The sequence below is a fragment of the Porites lutea genome, chromosome 4 (assembly GCF_958299795.1).
Source record: "Porites lutea chromosome 4, jaPorLute2.1, whole genome shotgun sequence".
Classification (NCBI taxonomy): domain Eukaryota; kingdom Metazoa; phylum Cnidaria; class Anthozoa; order Scleractinia; family Poritidae; genus Porites; species Porites lutea.
In genome coordinates, this window is record NC_133204.1 from 22,568,185 (window position 1) to 22,590,031 (window position 21,847).

A 21,847-nucleotide genomic window follows, 5' to 3' on the forward strand; every position below is an offset into this window, starting at 1 on the left:
GGGGGGGGGGGGTGGGCCGGAGCATTTGGAAATGTGGTTGATAAAAAACACATGACCCACCCCCTCCCTTCGGCACAAAAATGACTGACCCACCCCTAAAGCAAGGTTGGAAATTGCATGACCCACCCCCTAGTTAAAACATGGAAACCTTGTTCTGTGCTTGAGAAAATTTGTTGATACACTGCTACAACCAATATCAAAATCACAAAAATCATACCTTTCACCGAAAAGACAAATGAGAAAAACCAAACATTTCTTGTTTCCATGGACGTTATGAGTCTTGACACAAATATACAGCAAAACAAGGGTATATTTAAATTGTCTGTCACAAAGCATATGAAAATTTCTACAAAGACAACCCATTCCGACACATTACTTGCCGGAAATGCTTAGATTAATCCTCAAAGAAAATTTCTTCCACTTCAATGGAAACCACTACCTACAAAACCATGGAACTGCAATGGGCACAAAGACAGCAGTTTTGATTCCTTTGCCAATATTTTCATGACATATATTGAAGCAACAACTCTATGTAAAACTGTCTTTAGAACAACAGTTTGGAAATGCTACATACACGATATCTTTTCCCTATGGGACATGAGTAAACCAGACATCTAAGCATTCATTATGAACAAGCAAAATTCAGGGCCAAAAAATTTGACACTGAGACTGCGTTTTCAAACACGCTTGTATACAAAGGCACAAGATTCAAGGAAAAATCTATCCTTGATGCAAAGACACATTTTAAACAAACCGAAACCTTCTTGCACACACATTTCACCTCGTGTCACCCTCCAAATGTTAAAAAAGGATTTGTCAAAGGAGAAGACTTGAGAATCCTACAAAAAAACTCCTCAGAATCCACCTTTGAGGAAAATAATTCAAATTAAAAACAAAAACCCTTGATGGACGGAGGCTACCCACAATCTTTGATAGAAAACCTACTATCAGAAATAAAATTCACAAAAGGGAGTCTAAACTCCTAAAGTAAAACAACAAGGAGGAAAAAGAAATATTGTCATTCGTGACACAATACCAGCCCTTAGAGTCTACTATAAAGGAGGCTTGAATGAAAAACTGGAATCTTATACAAAACCAACAATAACTTCAATAATTTTTTAAAGAACCACCAATCATTTCCTTACAAAAAAGGAAAATCATTAAAGGACATGCTCGTTAGAGCCTAAAAAAGGTTAACAGAGGGTTCCACGCCCGAATAGATGTGCGGCCTGTCACCCTTTGTATTTTCTCGCACAACAGGTTTGTGAGTATTTTAGCAATAATTCCAGCTGGCTGTGTTTTACATAGCAAGTGTAGTCAACTGTCCCGTTAGTAGTTAGTGCCTATCTATGTAATAAAATAGGGTGAGCCACCCCCTAAGGGTAGCTGAAAATTGCACGACCCACCCCTTGCAAAAGGCTCAAAACCTCATGACCCACCCCCTCTCTGCTCCGGCCCACCCTCCCCCCCCCTATACTTTTTGACCAGTCCCTTATTTGACGGGATCAAGGTATTGGACAGAAATGTTTTATGCCGTTTCCAACGTGGTAGAGCGGTATTTATTCAAGGTTTTTCGAAGTAGAACATGATGGCCATTTCGGTTTCGCACTTGCCGTTTTGTGATTGGCTAACAATCTTGCTTCACTTTCTCCACCCAATCACAGTCAAAGTCGAAACCAAACGTGACTCAGGTACTCGTTAGGGTTTTCCCGCCCTTACAGCTGTAGTAGCCGTCAATTCTGCGCGGGAAAACGAGTGAGAGAAATGTGTTTGCTTTAAATTCCCATTGGTTAACAGGATTGCCTGTGTTAGGAGCACAATCAGCTTGATCATAGCAATTATAACCATAGCTTGTTTTGTAACAACACTCAGTTATAACAATTTTCATTACTTAGGTTATTTCCTCCCTTGGTCCTTGGTGTTATCACTTCACCTTCTTATTCCATAGGACTACCATTATCCTAAAAAAGACAAGAGATAGCTGATCAGCGTATTCCTTTCTTAGCCGGACAAATTCCTAAATATCGGACATCTAGAACTGGTCCCTTTGGTTCTCATTTCTCTTACTCTCAAAAAGCTGGACACATATCAAACCTCTCATCAGAGACGGATACTAAGTGCCGTTATACACGTTGTCAGTTTGCACTCTATGACAGAGCACTGTGGAATAGTCGAGTTCTCTGTGTCCGCTGAATAATAGGATTGAAGACGCATTTTACAGGGTTAGCCTCCACCTGAAGTGAACATATTCCCCAATTCGAGCGAGAGGACGACTTGTTTACTACCCTGTGGCGGTTTTTTTTCTTTCAAATTTCTGGCTCCTTCCTACCTCACTCATATCTGTGAATGCTTCACTTAGAGTCGAGGCCAACCCTGTCCCTGTATTGATGTGTCAGCATAGTGTTTGTGACCAGCGACCCGGTGAAATCAAACAGACAAATCGAGAATTAACATGTTCCATTCTTCTGTTTGTTGGTATTTCGAGCCATTTCCCAAACGTATTTTAGTCACCCCGTGAAATCGTTGCTTTGTGTAGCAGGCTCCCTTTGTAGTTGTCCTTTTACGCAGAATCGTAAGCTTCATGATTCCAGTAACTTTTCAACGTTCATTGTTCCTTACAACTTGAAGTGGACAGACGGCAAATTGATGTTGTTGGAAATATCGTAAAGTCGTAACAGTTCATCAGTCGGATGCCTAAAACGTGTGCAATTCCACAATTGGTTTCGGCTTTATTTAATCCTATACCAACTGCAGAACATTTTAGGAAGGGCAACCCACAATGTGAGCCGGCACAGTTACTGACAGCAAGTGACACAGAATATGAGTAAGGAAAACAACCCAAAGTGAATGCAATGCTTTAAATATTAAACTAATGGCACACGCCAATTAAATAAGTTTTGCTTCTTCGGACACTTTTCACACAAATAAATCTCACCGTATCTTTCCCATTCCCCCCTGGATCAGTGTCTTCGTTTTCCCGTCCTCCATCCGGAGAGGGTCTGGGAACAGCTGGAGTGAACAATTTCGACTGACTGTCCTGCAATACATATAAGAACAACAATAAAATATAAGGCAACACAAAAACAGCAAAGCATCTTAAAACTAAGACCAAAAAATAGCTGTAATAATAATTATCACCATCATCATCATCATCATCATCGCAATCATCACCATCATCATCATCACCACCACAATCATCATCATCATTACGACGATAACAATAAAAAAAATGATTAACTTTACCTCTTGTCTTTGCTGTTTCAGCAGCGGTTTATGAGTTTCACTGTCATGCACGGTCGGGGGAGACGGCGAGGGAACTGGAACGGGTGGTGAATCGGAGCTGTGACGTTTCACAATGTGCCTCATCCTTGCCCTTGGCGACGTATTGTGTGACTGACTCTTCTTCTGCGTATCACGCGGACTGTTTTGTGACTCTGGAGACATCTCCTCCGCAGCCTGAAAATTTTAAGTTGAATACATTAACCCTTTAAGCCCCAATATCCACATACAAATTCTCCAGACATTCTCTAGATCTCCATACATTTCCTTTAAGAATTGAGGGAATTTGATCGAAAAGATCGAAGCATTTTCCCTCTGGTGATCATTTTATTACTTATCAAAACCTTTTTCTCTTGATGGTGTATGGATATTGTCTCACTTGACTACATTTATGAGTAAAGTTTAAAACCGCCGCCCGGTTTGCTCAATTGGATAAGCGCCGGTCTGTTGAGCGGGAGGTCGGGGGTTCAAACCCCAGCCGGACCAAGTTGATGTGACATCTATAATTGATTAGACATTCCAGTCTTCTCGGATAAGGACAAAAAACCGTAGGTGCCGTCTCACAGCTCTTTCACTGTTCTGACTCTTGTGGGACCCACACTGCTGTTCGTAAAGAGTAGGGGGCGTAGACCCCGGTGGTGTGGTACAACCTTTCATGGGCTTGGTGGGTAATGAAGGGGTTGATATCAATTGGGACGTTAGTCCTGTTTCATTCCCTGCCACCGTGTTGAGTCACCGTGACGAATTCAATTAAGTAATAAAGTAACCAAGCCAGCAATACTTTAAATATCAGATATCATTTGAATATCACAAAGCCAGTTAGAAGGGTGACCCTCCTACTTTTTGCCATACAGTAAGCTGTAACGCGACATACAGGATCGTGGTAACTGTAACACATACACCAAATTGTAACATTGTTTCTCTCACCTGCCCTGCTCCAGCATTCCTTGGGGAGTCTGGGCCCGAATTCGACGTAAGCAGTGATTCTTCTTTGGCGAATGACGAGAATTCATGCTCAAGTGGCGGAGACCGAGAATTCTTGGGAATGGGTGGTATTGTCTGATAACAAAACACAAAATAAGTATTGCAGTAAAATCTTGGAAGGATCATTCAATTTTATAAATTCAATCACAACTTGTTTCAAAGTCGCTAGTGATAGCCTAAACAGATAAACAAAATACGTATTGTAGTAAAATCTTGGAAGACTCAAGAACGTATTGCTGCAAAGTCGCTCTAGACAGACGAACGAGGGCCCCGTTAAACCCCAAGCATCTAGTGACGTAAGATAGATGGATAGATAGATAGATAGATAGATAGCTTTATTAAAAATCCATTGCAGCCCAAGGGCTGGATTACGGACTGTACAATACGTTGAATACTAAGACTAACTATTATAAATAAATAACAGTAAATAAATAAAACAAAGGAACAAAATACTACGTCATGAAATTTAAGAAAATAGCCGCGAATTTACAATAAAACCATAAGAAAATAGCCGCGTTATGCATGATAAAACTATTCATTAGTCTATTTGTTCTGCAAAGAGGTACGTTAAAAGCGCGCTTTTTCCTTAAGGCTACAGTACTAAGATTACGTGGCGGCAAAAGGCCATGTAATTTGTGGAGGCTGTTGTCCTTAATCTCATTGAATAGGCGCTCTGTCAGCCATTGGCGCCGTTGGTGGAGGGTGGCAATATTGCACTCTTTTAGAGCCTCTTGATAGCCTAAATCTGGGAAAATAATTCTAAGTGGACGGCGCTGAATTTTCTCTAGCTCTTCAGAGAGATACTCAGGCAGACCATTGTGGAAAACTTGGCAGGCATATTCAGACATGGGCCGGATACACGTAGTATAGAAACAAAGTAGCTGCGCAGGATCTCCTTTTGCACGCTTAAGCTGCCTTAAAAGATATAGCCTAGAGGCTCCTTTTTTGATAACATTCTCTATGTGAGCGTTCCACTTTAGATTGTTTGAAATTGTGAGACCAAGAAGTTTTGCGCTAGTTACAACCTCAATTGGTTTGTTGTTAATAGTAACTGTTTCGAAAGGATCTACAGACCTTGAGAAACTTATCTGCAACTCTTTACACTTGGTCTCATTCAATTGGAACTTATCTATTTCGGCTTGCCTAACTAGGTCGTCTACAGCAAAGTGGATTCCACTTGGTTGGCCCTTGTGGACTGTCTCGGCCATCGATGTGTCATCGACGTACTTCCAAAGGTTGACGCCATTGACATTGATGTCATTTATCATTACCAGGAAGAGCCAGGGCCCCAATTTGGTCCCCTGCGGGACACCTACCCTGACAGATCCCCAATCCGAGTAGCAATCGTAGGCGAGTTTCACTCGTTGCTTCCTGTCAGTAAGAAAATCTGCAATCCAGTCCAGCACCCAAGGTGAAATTCTATCAGGCCTGTAAAACTTGGCTTTTGTAATTGTAAGGTAACCCAAACACACCTTCAACAAGGTTCACCGACAGAGCCATTTAAGACGTTTAAGGGCATTAAGTGACCCAAGAGGTCTTTCTGACAAATCCAATCATTTACTCATGATACTCAAGTGCCATACCAGGCGACAGCAAGCAGGTTTAGAAATAACAACGCGACGGCAAACGAGAACGCGAAAGCGCGCAGGAAGGACTGAGCGCGACTTCCAGTGTTTAATTTCCTGCTCTGATATTGATAAAGCCAGTAGCCCATCGATTTGATGGGCTCCTGTTAAAGGTTGCTTTTAGTTTTGCGAGCGCTGACGTCACTGCCGTCGCGTTCTCATTTCTCAAACCCTCAACCGCTAAGTCTGTGGTGTCAGATTTCCCTTGGTTGTCAGAAAATGTGGAGTGGGACCTTAAAATCTAAGCAATTTGTGTTGCGAATAAACATACATTCATACCTGTCTAAAGCGTCCCTTATAGACATGACCATCGGAACCTTTCAGCAAATCAATAACAGACATTTCTCTTCCCCAATTCGGGATTTCTGTTTGTTCTTCACGGGCTACAAATTAAGAAAGAAATTTTAACACTACACCTACTACATGTTCTCTTGGATCCATATAAGACGCTGGAAAATTACCCAACTACCCCTCCCTAACCGAATATTTAGCCCTAAGTGGGAAGTTAGTGTCACGGCCGGGATAACGGAGGGGTGGGTGGGTAGTTTCTCCTCAAAATTATACACAGAGGGAGCGTTCCCGAGCGGTTAGAGCGCTGGAATCGCAATACTGAGTCCCCGAGTTCAAGTCCCACTCTGAACACTAGCTGTATTTGTTCACACGGCAGTCCCGAGTTCAAATCGTCGGTCACCCTGGTTTGTCTCCGACCAGTTGGGATTCTTAACCTTATCATGTTTATTTTGAAATGTTTGTTTTTGAAAACTACTGGGTTACCCCTATGACCACATTTTTTCCCTTTATTAGTTTAATTTTAATTGTTTTTATTATTTTTATATATTGAAAACAAGAAATGTACTCAGTACTGTAATTGGTAAAACACAAACCTAACACTTGGTTTAGCTGCGTAGTTTTGGTTCTTCTCTTTGGATGATACATAACTGTGTGACTTCCTCCGCACGGTCGCCCTGATATGATCTCATTTAAAGACCTTTCTGCTTTACCACCTCCATAATGACCTCGCTGATACTGACGAATCTGCAAGCAACAAATCGGTAGCAATAAAAAACATAACAAAAAGTTAGAATGATGCGAAACAAGAATATCTAGATATATAAGTGGAGTTTAACTGATCCGGCGTCATTATCAAATGGTAACAATGTCAAGAAGGAATACTAAAGCAGATGAGAAAAAATATATTTACTTACAGCTACTTATGGATGGATTTGGGGGTACCTTATTGCCTTAAACTGTGACTTGAGTTAGACTTCGTTCACATAATCAGTAGGGAAGAGGCTTTCAAAGCTCTATAGTGAAAATCCCCCGAAATAGGCAAAAATCAAATTAATTTTTGTTTCTCTCTAAGAGGCTTCTTACCTGGTCCATTTCAAAAGATAAGTAAGGTCCCTTGGATCTCTTTGTACGGACACCCCGGGGCAACGGCAGGTTGCTTTGATTGGGCGCTCGCAGAGGAAGCTCCACAGGTCTACTACAGGAAATGCAGTTGAACTTAACTTGCTTGCGGAACCCGGCTGCATCGGAAAAGTCCACTTTTGTCTCAGCAGCAATGAGATTCCTGGACTTTTGTACATCTGCTATTCGGCGCTCTAGAAAAGACAGTTAAAACACATTACCTTCTGGCCGCACAAAACTGCGGCACTAACTTAGGTAACAACTTAAGTCTATCGAAAAAAAAAAGAAGCGCAATGGGTGAATTGGGGGGGATGAAGACTTGTACGAAGGGTACTTGAGCCCTAAGAAACATCGACGACTATAATTACTAGATGGACTGGCATCAACAAAAAGGGAAACAATGATGTCAGCAAAGATTCGCCTGATCCTTTTTGCAGTTCTCATTGCCGTCGCGGTCGTCATTGTTTAAGCTCCCTAGTGCTTGCAACAAGGCTACACCTATTATGTAGGATATACTTGTACGCGTGATGTACCTAAATAGTTCTTGAGTGCTTGAAAGGCCTGTCCATCCATTTTCTCTGACATATCAGCCGATAGCTGCTTCAAGGCTTGTTTTAGAGCCATTTCCTCATTCATATAGTCATCCATTTTCTGTAGAGCTTCTCTGAGTCCTTCATCCAGCATGTTGAATGTGTTATCAAATGTTGACACATTCACTTTGCTATCCAATGCAGCTTTGTCAGCTTTGATGTTCATTTCCAAGGCAACATTTTCCTTGTCTGCTTTACTTTCTTGAAGTTTTTCGACATAACTGTACAGTGCTTCAATGTGTTCCTGCAAGAAAGCGGGAAAGAAAATTATGTAGCACTCGTAAACAGAAGCACAAATTAGTATCTATAAGTAGAAAAGACTGCTTGTAAGGACCCATCATTGTACCTCATTGCCTTGATATGCATTTATATCGACTACCATATTGCAAACTACCATTCTGGCCCCGGTTGTTCAAACGTTGGATAACGCTATCCACCGGATAAATCACTATCCGCCGGATAGCGTAATTGATTTCCGTAATACTTATCCGCTGGATAGTGATTTATCCGGTAGATAGAGCTATCCAACGTTTGAACAACCGGGGCCTGATGTCTAAAGTCCCGTCCTTACGAATCTGGACATTTTTGAAACCGTATATTCTATTTTTACACGAAGCACTGTCCGTCTGATCACCGGAACCGCATCTTTCTTAAAAAGCTCTCCAGAGTGATTTAAGACCCCACCCAAACAAATGCGGGTAAAAAATTGCTGTTTTAAAAATGTTTAATAATTAACACCTTTGTGGCTGGAGATAATTTTTTCTTTTTAATTCTCAAAACCATGAAATTGATTTGTAGGGATTAAAGGGTTAATTACGTTAGGCCACACATTATTAAGAATGCTTTGCTCTCCTCATCCTCCACATTCACCCTTTTTAGAGTGCCTGCCAAATAATCTACATTATGGACTTCATCTTTGAAGGCTGGGATTTATTTTTAAAGTATTGTTTAATGCTTACATGACATAGACCATTTATGTACAGCTGAGTACATGTACCTGTTTTCTGCTAAGATCCTGAACCACTTCTGAATGTTGTCTGTCTGCCGTTAGAACCAGTTTTTCCTGTTCTGCTTGCAGATCAGTTAAGTGTTCTCTCAATGCATCCAACACACTGCTGTCCACTCCAGGTGACTGGCTAACGACTTCTGTGAAAGCTGGTTTGTTTTGTCGAGCAATTATGGCAAGTTCACGTTTGATTCCCTCTATGTGATCTTTGTTGTTAAGAGCCATGTTCTTGATTTCAGCAAGAGCAACTAAGTCTTGATTTGTATTTAGGAATTCCAAACCTCCAATGAAAAATGAAAATAGCAAATATTCACATACATTTAGTCATGAAGAGTTACTGTAAACAGTAAGGAGCCCAAAAGTGTGATTTCCTTTAATTAACTCTCATTCTTTCATGCAGACATTAACCAATCAGAAGTCGAGGACAGTTTTCAGCTGGCTTCTGATTGGATTAAATCTGTACAAAAGAATGTGAATAAATCAAAAGCGGTCACACTTTTGGGCTCCTTGCTGTAATTGATTTCACCTCAAAGCAAAGTAAAATAAAAAAGAGAGAAGAAAAAGAAAAAAATATAAAAGAAGAGAGAATCGAAAAATACAAAAAAAAAAAAAAAACACTCACCCATACAAGAAGCTCTACATCTCTAGATTAATTATCCTGTATTCCTTCCCTCTGGAAACACATTTGTTCTGTTCAATGAACATTGGGAAGCTGCACTGGTATTGCAGACGTCAGGGTTCAAATCCTGACAAGCTGAAATTTTTTTTTTTTCAAGCTTTCATTTTGCAACTGCATAAGTTGCGTCTTCAACTTTAATTAATGTCTCCTCTTTGCATTTATTTCTTAATCCAACAGTTCATTAATTTCATTTTCATGAATTTCCAGGCATATTACAAACCTATTTATTGACCAGCTTTCATTCTACAGGTCCAATATATGACATTCATATTTTACTCACTTCACACCTTCATCATTTCCAGAGAATATTACAAACCAGCCCCTAGTTGCTACCTCAATTGGTTAGAGCACTGCATCTGCAGTATTGCAAAGGTCAGAGTTTGTCGTGAATCCTAGCCTGGGACCAGGCTCCGCAGTGGGGGAAAAAAGGCAACAGTCAAAATGCAGGAAAGCTAAGCTAGACTAGCGGTGGTGGGGGTCAAAATATTGGCAAGCAAAGTGAGATTAGCGGTGGTGGGGGTTAAAACATTGGCGAGCGAAGTAAGACTTAGCGGTGGTGGGGGTCAAAATAGTGGCGAGTGAAGCAAGACTTAGCGGTGGTGGAGGTTAAAATATTGGTGAGCGAAGCAAGACTTAGCGGTGGAGGGGATCAAAATATCGATGAGCAAAGCAAGACTATCATCAGTGGTGGGGGTCAAAATATTGGCGAGCAAAGTGAGACTAGCTGTGGTCTGGGGAGAGGGAAAGGGCCACTCTTTCCCCTCCCCAGACTACCTCTCGTTTCACTTTGCTCGCCAATTTTTTTTCCTTTTTCCCCCAATGAAGAGCCTGGTCCCAGGCTACGTGAATCCCAGCAAGCATGAATTCTTTCAGGCTTGCCTTTTGCAACTGCCCTTAACTACCTTTTTTGGATGTATTTCTTCATTCTGCAGTTGAAATATATGAAATTCATTTATTGATCATTTTAGCATACCTTGTTTAAGCATAGCTAGTTGATCCTGCAAGTCATCAGGAATATTCAGATCTTCCTTGCTCACTTTCTGTGGCAGGGCATGTTCTACTTTAGCCAACTCTCCAGCCATTTCCTGTTGTGATTCAACAACACTGGCTACACGTTTCTCCACCTGGGTTTGCTTATCTGACAGTTCTCCAATTTGCCTGAGACACTCCACCATTTCCTGAGATGGGTACTCTGCAGGAGGCAACAATTCTTGAACATGTACCTGCAAAAGTGAGGTTTTACAGTCAAGCAAGGTCAAGTGTACCCCCCAAGATTCCATTAATAAATTTATTATTCAAAAGTTAAATCTGTTGGTGCTTGTAGATTTCAGATTCATCATGGCATTCTTGCATGCGTACTGAGTCGTGAATTCACACGCGAGGCACTTACAAAATTTCTACCTGCTTCAGTTTGCCTGAATTTGATGTAATAGTATGCAAAGAAACTTAATCCATTCAAAGATTTTCAATCTGACCGAATACAGAGATATTCTCATAAAATATTCACTACTCATTACGCAAGCAGGAATGCTGATTTGAATTTGACACTAGTTACTGGAACGACAAACAGATTCATTTTTCAGATAATCTGGCATGAGAAATTGTCCTTCAGGCATATGAGAGTGACGTCTTTAGTCTGCAGGCGTGAGACTCATAATGCATGAGAGTTTGCAGGCATATATAAATCTAAGTACTCCACTTTATCAATGACATCATTACTGTACCACAAACAACTTTCCTAAACAATAGTTTAATATGTCTGTAAAGGGGACACCCCGCAAAGATGAGAGGGATTAGAGACAGGAGTAGGGAATGACTGAACCCTAACCACTCAATTAAAAGTCTGAATCATGAGTAAAACACTGTGCAATTTCAAGCATGTTGAAAACTAGTCATCTTCACTTATGCTCTTATATAATTTACAGTCTGATAATGGCATCAACTAATCAGGGTATAGCTAGGAGGGCTTCAGGTGTCTTTGACCCCCCCTCCCCTGTGAGAGGCATTCCTTTTTTCTTTCTGAAAAAAGGCCTGAGCCAAATTCCACACTAAAATCCTGAAATTCACTGTCTTTAAAGGATGACTCCTTAGCCATCTTATTGTTTGAAACCTCACTTTGTTGAAAATTTCTTCCTATCAAAGTCGTTCCCTGTCAGCTGTTCTTGTATGGGCCAAAATTTGATGATGTTACCATTATTGTCCATGCAGCTATTTTGTATGCTTGTCTCTCCCCCAAGCTCATTTGTCACCCCCCAACAAAAAAACAAGAAATTAAAACTACTTATAGTAAAACACAGAAAGGATGTTGAAACGACAATCTAGTAAGTACCATGGGGCAAGACATGGTGCATGATGCCCCTTTGAAAATCCTAGCTAGGCCCTCAACTAATAATTAATTTAATTTATGAATAATCAGTTTAATTCATTAATTATTAGTTTATGGGGGGTATGTTTGGCTGGGCAAAATCGTAATTATGCTTAAATATAAGCTCACGGACCTGTGTACTTCTTGCAAAGGCAGTCTTAGGGTGTTCTGGCGCTGGTATTGGTGTCTGAAGTGTTGGCGGCATTGGAGCAGATTGTGGCCGGCCATCTGACTCTGTATCATCAACTTCTTCACTTACATTATTATTATGATCAGGGTCCTTTACTGGTGTCTCCTCTGGATGCAGAGCGACTGCACCAGTTGCTACTCTATTTTCCCTCTCAAGGTCTGTTTTCTTAACATTCAAAGCTTCTTCCAGTGCAGGCCATTTCACATACACTGACAACTCATCCTTTGTTGCAAATCTACTACCAAGTTCTTTTTCTATTGAATTTATACGTGACATGGCATCTCCTTCAATAAAAGCTTCAGTGGATGGCTTCTGTCCCAGATTACTGTCCACTGAGTTTGTTTGACCATGAATGCTCTCTTTGAGATTCTTCAATTCATTTGCGACATCTTCCACGTCACTTTTCAGGCTAGTTATGGTCTTTCCATCAGTTCCAAGAAACTCATTCAAAATAGTCATTACTCTGTCAATAGCCTCTTCTGTGGCCTGAAGTCGCTTGTTAAATTTCATAAACTGCCACAACCCAGAAAGTGTAGTTTGAGTGACAGCTTCATCTTGATTTAAATGTTTTGATTGTTGTGCCTGCTCAATAATAAATTGATTGGAAGGTGGGTTGTCAAGAATCTTCAATCTCTCTTCTAGTTCTTGAACTTTTTGCTCAAGGTTTTCTTGCCTTTTCTGTAAACTGATAAAAAATGTAACAAAGGTTTAAGACAAAAAAGTGAAGAAGTCATTGTACACAAGCAGAGATTTAGAGGGGGGCTAGGGGAGGGGTAGCCTGAGAAAACAGCCGACATTTGGCGACGCTGCTGCTGGTTTCCCTGCCAAATGACGTCTGAGAAACGAGTGCAGAAATTCCATACTGATCACGTGTCACTACCCAGATCCGGGTAGTACTTCTGACTGGTTGAATCAAATTTCCCACGGAGCAAGACCAATCAGAAGCACTACCCAGATCTGGGTAGTGAAGAGTCATCAGTATGGAATTTCTGCACTCCTTTCTCAGACATCATTTGGTGGGGAAACCAGTGGTAGCATCACCAAATGTTAGCTTTTGGACAGATGCTTTCAGAGTTCTTTAACCAATACAAATTGGTAGCAGAAGAGTCGCCCCAGGTGAATTTTCAAATGTTTGCTTTCTTGCTGCATAATCGTATATCTATCATATTTTCCAGTTCGGTTTTTTTTGTTTTTTAAGCTTTAGAACAATAAAAACTTCTAAGGGGTAGATAAGAGGACGGATGATTGTATACACATATGTTGCAAATGACTCTCCCCTTGTTGAACAGATTAAAGTAAATTACTAAAAAGGATGAACTGTGTGAGTGAGGTTTAGTTTTCCATTCTATCATTTCAACATGATTTCTATCTGCATTGTCTACATTTCACCTGCTCTGCCATTTATTCTTAGTTTGCAGTCTACATTGTATTATCAGGATCCCATCCCTAACATTTTTCAGGCCACCCACCCCAAGCTTCGCGGGTTTCTGTGATACACATATTTCTAATATGTTCAGCTGGTCTGTGGTTCACAGTCTACATTCTACACTGACCTTTTTTCTGAGGGTATGTATGAAAGGCATGTGATGACAATGCATTTAGCAGTACACCTTCATTGTGTTTACTTTTCCTTTAAATAAATAAAATAACTAATATATTTTTTTAAACTCATCATCACGTTCTCATAGCCTTCGCGCAGACGAAATTAAAGTTTAGTTATCGTCTGCACGCAGGCTACGTCTTCAATGCCCACAGCAAAAAAATGCCAATTTCTTTTCTATTAACAGGGACCGCGCAGCAAGTTTTCGAGTGGGGGGGCTAAAGAAGAATGCGTGAAGGGAATTTTTTTTTTTTTGGTCCGGGGGGGGGGGGGGGGCATGCTTGTAGATTTCTATTCAATTTCTCTAAAGTGACGGAGAATGCGAATAACGATAAAACTATTGATTTTTTCCCACATCTTCAGTGATGTTGCTATCGGGTCTGAAAATTCACCATCACTAAATTGAAATATCATAGATTGTTATGTTATACTACTGATATCAACCTTTAATTACTATAAATAAGCCAGAAATCCAACGATTTTGCTTGAGCTGCCTTGAACTCAAGGCTGTATAATTACTGAGCAATTATTGCACGAGGCTGAGTATGATATGAAGAGTTATGCAGATCGAGGGAGTTATCCGCCAAAGCCAAAGGCTTAAGCCCGGTGGATAACACCCTCCGAGATCTGTTTATCTTCATATCATACGAAAGCCGAGTTCAATAATTGTATAATTATTCATTCAAAATATTTACACGGCAAAACAAAACGGTAACTGAAAATAATTTAGTGAATGAAAATTCAATTATAGAACAGATTCAGAAAAAAGTAGCAAAAATTATGCAGAGTTTACTCACCAGATAAAGAAGGTTTTCCATTTTGTTTGGAAAGTAATCAGAAATTTTAAGAGATCTCTTCTTTACATTACTAGTGGTATGTGAAGTCTCGTCGTTCGTATTTATGTTGCCGTGTACCATGTGCACTTTTTTGTTCGAAATAACCGCCGGATTGAATGTTCCTTGATGACCAGAGCTATACACAATTCTGCGGTTTAAGTACTTTCGATGACAAAATATTTTTATAAATAGACCGCGTTCAACAAAACTTGCAATTGGAATGCTCAACGAGCCGTGAAGCCTGACATCAAAAGACGGACTTCGCCCTGATCGAGCTAAAATCAGGACGCACAATAACAAGAGAAACGATAACTGTATGATCTTCCAAAAATCAAGGTTGAAACTAATAAACAATTTGTTTGAGAATCGCCTTATAAACTAAACCCAGTTATTACTTTAATTGGATCGAAATTGACCAATTACGAAACAACGCGTTTTCCTGAGAGGTCCGCAGGAAAAAGAAGCCATTTAAAAGACGTTTACCTCTGCTAGGTTAGAAGCGAAAAAATATTTTACAATTGTAACGACTAATTCTTCATTCTGTCTATTTATCTGCGCGTTTGTCTTTGCCAGTAACTCTGGTCACTTTCGAATTAACGATTTTTTGCTATATTTCACTCCGTTACTTTTGTTAAATTATTTTTTGCTTAATTTATTTTTATTCTTGCAAAAAAGTGGGGGGGCTAAAGCCCCCCAGCCCCTCCCTCTGCGCGGTCCCTGATTAATGATCAATTCTGCCAAAAAAATTAAAACTTACATTTTAAAAACCTCATTTTTTTTACCTCTGAGAAGATTGAAACAATTTGACGCAGTACTTTGAAAAAAGAGAAATTTTGGCAAACAGAGATGAGACGACTCTACAAACAAAGACAAGACTTATAAAGCTATAATTTGCAAGTACAGTGTATCTTTTCATTCCTGGGGCGTTAAGCAGATTATCTTTAGAGCGACAACGCCGAAGTCCGCCCAGTAAATTACTCTGTAATTGAAAAGAAACTTCGACAGGCTGTGAAAAACTACGAGGGCTTATACAGGTGAATTTAACTGCGCGGCAGACGCATCAATATCGGGTTTTAAATTTCAATATTCTTGCGTTTCCACAGTGACGGAGGCTGTGAATGACAACACTAGCAAATCACGCGTTTTAGTTTTTTCTTGCTCAATAACTTAACTGGAGATAAAATTTCGATTGAAATAACAAGACATTTTAAAATAGATTTGAGTGATGCATTTGAAAGAGTATTTCATGGTCTTTAAATTATGACAGGTCCCTTACATTTTAAGCTAGCCCTGAGGCAAAACAAAGCGACCAGGATCGATATATGTTTAGGTAATTGTGGACAATCAATGAAACATACAATTAGTCGAATCCGTAGAAGAATATAATGTAATTTCTTGCAATTGCGAACTAGAGAACCTCTGTTTGACATAAAGAGTAAGGGAGACAATAAGCCACGTTCTTTATGAAGCCTTTAGAAACAGCAAAGTCGGCGACTACTTAAATAATTCATGCCAATAGCCACCTACAATTTGTCAAAAGCACACTTCTCAACATAATTAACACTGGCCGGCAATGGAGAAAAACGAGCATGTTTCGTAGCTAGGATATTCGTTGTGAAAAGCATGATTCTTTGGACAAAAGAACAGTGAAAAACTTATGAAGTGTGAAAAGCATTAAAGGACTAACTGTTGTTACTCGCTTAGCTTTGCAACAGCATATCATATCAACAACACTTTAACAGCTTAGATTATTTGCATATTCGAACAAGTGATGTTTAACAAAATTTGTCACAAACAAAAAGATTAACCTAACCTGCTGCCGTTGCTTCTTTCAAACTCGGAGAAAGTTGTCCCTAGCTCCGAAGATTTGTCAGGTCGCTTTGACCGATCTTCTCCTTTGCTCGCCTCATCTTCCGCTTCCGACTGCTCAGTTTTGGTACTTTTAACATTTGCTTCGTTTGTAGGAGCAGAAAGTTTGGTATTGATCTCTCCGCTGAGCGGATCGTAGCTCAAACCTATGTGGTTCAAAATGGCGTGTAGAAGAGTGTGAAGGTGGTTGAAGTTCACAACACCCGCGTCTGGCGAACGCAGCGCCAAATCCACCAGACGATGCAACTCCATTTCGGCACCCATTTTGCAATACTTCACATCTTTTCTTTGTATTTCAGAGAATCCGGTCTTTCTCATAAATATTTATGCAAACACTTGTCCATGCAGATGCAGCAGAGGAAATGAACAAGATTATTTCCTAGGAGGGGTCGTAAGGGGGACGTTTGCTACATACAAAAAGCGCACCGGCACACAAAGCATTGCGTGACGCAGGGAGAGGAAGCTACCTTTACAATCTTTTTTTCACTAAAGCTCAACATTGAGGGTCTTCCAGGGGTTTTGGACAACAAGCGAACATAGCCGTTTACTTTTAGGGAACGTGAAGGGATATCTTAAAATAACTTTTAGGGAACAAGGGAACTGTTGAGTTATAATGGAGAACAAGGGAACATTGATTTCCAAAAAGTTACAAGTGATGAAAATTACTAAGGAATATCCAAAATATATAAAAAGAACAACATAAAAGTTACAAGTAAAAATCGTCTAAGGCTTTCCTAAGTAACACTTTAGAATTAATGTTTCCTAAATTTAATGGCAGTGAATCGAGGCACCTAAAAATAAAAACTACGGCGCGCAAAATCCAGTTTCACCTTGGGCAGCTTTGTTACTTCCTATTTTTTGTGTTTAAAGAATTATGGTGAAATCTTTGAAAAGAGTTTAAACGGGAAACATGCAGTTCCATTCTTAGGAGGCAGTCAAATACAAAACAGCATGCAATGCTTTAATTTCTTTTGCAAAACATTGTCCAAAATTAAAAACCGAAGATCGCAGTTCTCCTGACTGCATTTCGGGGGAATAATTTCGAGGCCTCGTTTCTCAATGGAGCGGATCATGCTTTTACGGGACTCTGACCAGCCAAGACTATTATAGCCGCATTAAGTAAATATTGACAGAATCATCGATTGGTAAATTTGTTGGGCACTAAAAGTATCAATGCTGGAAAGGATGCGCCGTAAGAGGTTCACTCTTCCTGCTACCTTCTTGTAAATTTGTGAAAATGTGCTTCAAAATTAACGTGTGGGAGGTAGAATTGCCATTCTGACAACAAAATACCGTAAAATTCCGAAAAAAAGCCCCGGGCTTACAATTATTACAATTTCTCTCATCTTTCGGGCCCTGGGGACGATCATATATTTTGTTCTTCGTAGAAGAACTGGAGAAAATAAGCTAAAATATGGTTAAAAATAAGCGACGGGCATCACACGACTCCTGCACTTATTAGTTGTATTGAAAGTTGTATGACGGGAGGCTTCTTAAAGATTTCTATTAGCCGTTGTCAGGAGCCGATTCTGCCGTTGTTGGCTTTGTATAAGGCACCATTTCCTTATTAGTATTGTCTGCAGGTTAGGTAATAAAGCCGGGTCGCATTGTGTAAATAACAAAAGGCAGACTGAGGTTTTTACCTGCGCATTTGTTTCCCTGTTGTAGGGCTGTTTTCCTGTCGACAAATTTTATCTCAGTGAGGTACTTTCTTAAAATAGTGGCAGGGCGGGCTCTCTCTAACAGGCGAAAATGAAAATGAAATATGAGACAAGTTGTGGGGAACAGTGAGGAATATTTTAGGGGATCAAGGGAACATAGAGCACAATTTCTGGGAAGATGGGAACTCAGTAAAAGTGAATTTAGGGGAGCACCTTAATTTATTTTTGAGGATCAAGGGAACAACTGTAAATTTTTAAAGGGAACAAGGGAACATGCACCCCCATCCCCCTGGGAGGTCCTTAATATTTACTATTGAAGTACGTTTCAAATTTAAAAGGAGAAAAACAGCATTTCGTCAATCACCTATACGTTCCATTTACTGTTAGGTTCTGATGGAAAGAGTTCCATAACTGAGCTGCCCTTTTCGAGAACGATTCCGTTCTTGGGCATGTGTCTTTTCATTATTTAAGGTAATTCTGTGAAGGGAGACTTGTTGGCTTTCCCGGCGCTCAGAAATTGTGGTATTTTTTTGTGAATAGTGCCTTAACATATAAAGAGTGAAAGCCGTCTGTCCCTTTGCAAGCTAGATTATCCCAATAAAGGAATTCAAGGTGGCCAAGCTATAAGATGCCCTTATCAGTCCAATTACCATCCAGTCCAGAGTAACCACAAACAGCAAGGGTGCCAACCTCGTTCCAAGGGCTTCTCTCCTACCAGTCCCTGGGAACAAGGTTGCATGGGACAGCGGGCATCTTCGGAGACCCAGGGGAAGTCAGTTGGGTCGGGAATGACTTCCCGTGTGTGGACGTCTGACCATTATGGACAACCTTCACGGCAAAACCCTCATACAGAGCTCAAATGATCGTGGTATCCTGAGGTCCCTCACCACATCCTTAGAAGAATCTGGTTTTGCCGATGATTTGGCCCTGTTTTCACACAGGAAATAGCATATAATTATTAGGGACAAGACACCTACCGCACTTGGAAACTGACACAAACCAATCTTTGTTCCTTTACAACAGAGGCTACAGGTTGGCCACAGGTATGATCATTGCAATGAATGAGGATGCTGAAAAAGGCTAACTGTCATACTGTTTTTCAGAAATAAAAGTCCTTAAAAAATTGCGTTTACATCTGTGGTCTACAGAACTACTATTAACGCAAGCGCATTATCAACCAGTCCAATTCTTTCACGTTGGACGCACAAGTCTGCACGCAGGGCGCGGACAGAGAACTTACTAAAAATCCGAGCGCGCAAAAAAAGTAGAGAAAAGGTGTCATGCACAAAGGGAAATAAGCAACGTCCTTCTGAATTTTCAAGTGTGCGAACGGAACCCTCCCACCGTTGGATGAAGTCACTATTAAAGGACTACAAGCAAGCTCTTGAGGGGATCGACGGGGGTTAGGGGTTCAGAAAACGTTAATGTCATTCCCGCTTGAGAGAGCTTGATCGCAGCATACAGTTGATAGGGACCTTAAGCAACTACGACGACGACGACGACTGCAACAACGTCAATAAACAATTGGTTCTATGACCACAACAACAGCTCTGCACGTGCATCACGCTTTTTAGTACATTTCTTTAACGTCCACTGCACGACTACGACGTGAAACCTCCCAATGCGACGTTTTATAGAAGGCGTGGACATACGACGACAAATTTTCCTTTCTCTATTTGGAACATGGATAAATCCCTTAAGAATCCAACTAGCCTGTTCACAGACCCTCTATTCTTTCTTCAAAGTCCGTCGAGCAGGGTCATAGAATATAAACCGCAGGGGATTTATTGACAGCCAGCGCAAGGGGGTAGTGGTGGGGGAAGGAGAAAATAGACGGTACGTTCTTTATTTTTCTTTCTCGCGCTCGTTTCGCTCGTCGATGTTTTTGGAAAGAACGAAAACAACAATAAAACAACGTCTTTTTACAGGCCAGAACTCAAAAAAGTCGTCTACATTTGACGAATTGAGCAGTTCCAATTAGACGCGATAAAGTTTGAAAGGACACAAATTCATTTTTTTAGTGATGTTTTCACTACCGCCATAGTCGTAGTTGTTTAAGGTCCCTATTAAAGACGCTTCTCTTGATTACCCTCGAAACATCTCTAGCACTCTTTGACTCTCGCTACTACGCAATCCCAGCATTTCAAACTAGCCATGGTGTCGTGAAAATAAACGACATTTTTCCTTGCAGTCTGCACGAAGGCGTCTTCACAGTTCAAACTTAAGCTTCCACCAACTGTTCTGTGTTTATTAGAGTTATACACTTCACTTAATCTGTTTATAACACGTTCAAATCACTTGACTAGCAAATTATCAAAAGGTTTGTCGTGTTGCATTACAAATACAATTCACTTAAAATAACATTGAGAGTTTTGTCTCTTGACTTCCGAGCGGAAGTCCTTGATTTCAATTGTTTGCGTTCAGGGCATAGATACATTAGGCTGGTGATCAAAACCTCGCCACAGCCAATCAAACGCAAGGCTTCACCAATTGTCACTATTCTGACTATTCTTGTATTCCACGGGTACCTTACTCGCCCTCACTTGAGGATCGGATAAATTAATCTATTGTGTTTTAACATTGAAAATATCGGATCAATTTAGATTTCCGGGAAACTGCCCAGCTACTCCTCCCCTAAGCCACATTTTACCCAAAGTGAAAAGTAAGTGTAATGTTAGCTTAGGGGAGGGGTAGGTGGGCAGTTTCCCAGAAACCTAAACTGATCCATAATATCTTTGTTTTTATATAGGATACTGCCTGAGCTTCAAGCCTTGTTAACCACGATGACCGAGCGCGTACTGCTAAGTCGATATTTTTCACTGAGATAGCTGAGGAGCGTAGGCATTATCCGATTTTGATGCATTTTTTTATTGTTTTGGAACCAGCAGTTCATTATTGTGGTCACTGAAAATAATTATTCATAGTCAGTTCAAAACAATGGATTGGTGAATTTAAGATATATAAAACGGGTTTTATCATAAAACAGTACATGAAAATCCTTCTTTTTGTCTTTCACCGTCCACGTTACCACGTTCATTAGTTCCATCGGGAGTTTTAGGCTGTAAAATAAAAACACAAAAACATCAAAGTGTAAAAGACGAAGATGAGAGGAAAAGACGAGTAACGCTTCCTCTGTAAGCAGGTCATGCTGAAATTCCCCTTAGTTTTAAAAAAGTCTGTCATAAGGATGACGCCTCTGAAGACGTCTTTTTTTAGATATAGGTTTCCTTCGCTCCGAGGCATTCCATACGATATAAGGGAATCCAAGATAGTCCTGGATTCTGGATTACACGCAGTGGATTCCGGATTCTCTGTCAGCGGAACTTGGATTCCGGGTTCAAGTCCAGTCGTTAGTGGGGTTCCAGATTCATTGAGCTGTATTCCGGGTTCTCAGTAAAGCCCACGATTCCGGACTCCACTAGAAAAAAATTTCCCGGATTCCCGATTCCAAAAGCAAGGATTCCACCGCTTCCAGAAATCCATATTCCCTTGCACGGGGCGACTCCAAGGCCTTCTTGAAAATTTATTCATTTTACTATTCCAGTAATAAGCCCCCTCGGATATAAACCCTCCTAAAACCCCCCTACGAAGATGTAAAAGCCTAGGGCTTAGGAGAGGTAGTTTACGGTATGCCTTAATCGTAGGAAATTACTAGTAACAGGTGCCATTCCCGCAAGGAAAACTTGTTAGTTGGGACGTGGTTAAAGGCCGTTACATGAACATGTAACTTTTAACAAGAGTTCAGCAGCCTTT

At 40.5% G+C, this 21,847-nt stretch overlaps 1 protein-coding gene across 1 annotated transcript; it reads right to left on the reverse strand.

Moving 5' to 3' along the window:
• Window positions 1–1,498: 1,498 nt before the first annotated feature.
• On the reverse strand, window positions 1,499–16,799 carry LOC140932927 (uncharacterized). The gene is made up of 12 exons (XM_073382429.1): window positions 16,378–16,799; window positions 12,072–12,813; window positions 10,547–10,796; window positions 8,886–9,175; window positions 7,832–8,132; window positions 7,263–7,492; window positions 6,773–6,923; window positions 6,168–6,271; window positions 4,207–4,338; window positions 3,244–3,456; window positions 2,936–3,037; window positions 1,499–1,961 (listed from the first exon to the last, which is right to left on the reverse strand). The coding sequence occupies exons 1-12, from the start codon at window positions 16,749–16,751 to the stop codon at window positions 1,938–1,940; spliced, it is 2,913 nt and encodes a 970-aa protein (XP_073238530.1). The 5' UTR covers window positions 16,752–16,799; the 3' UTR covers window positions 1,499–1,937.
• Between the last annotated feature and the right edge of the window lie 5,048 nt (window positions 16,800–21,847).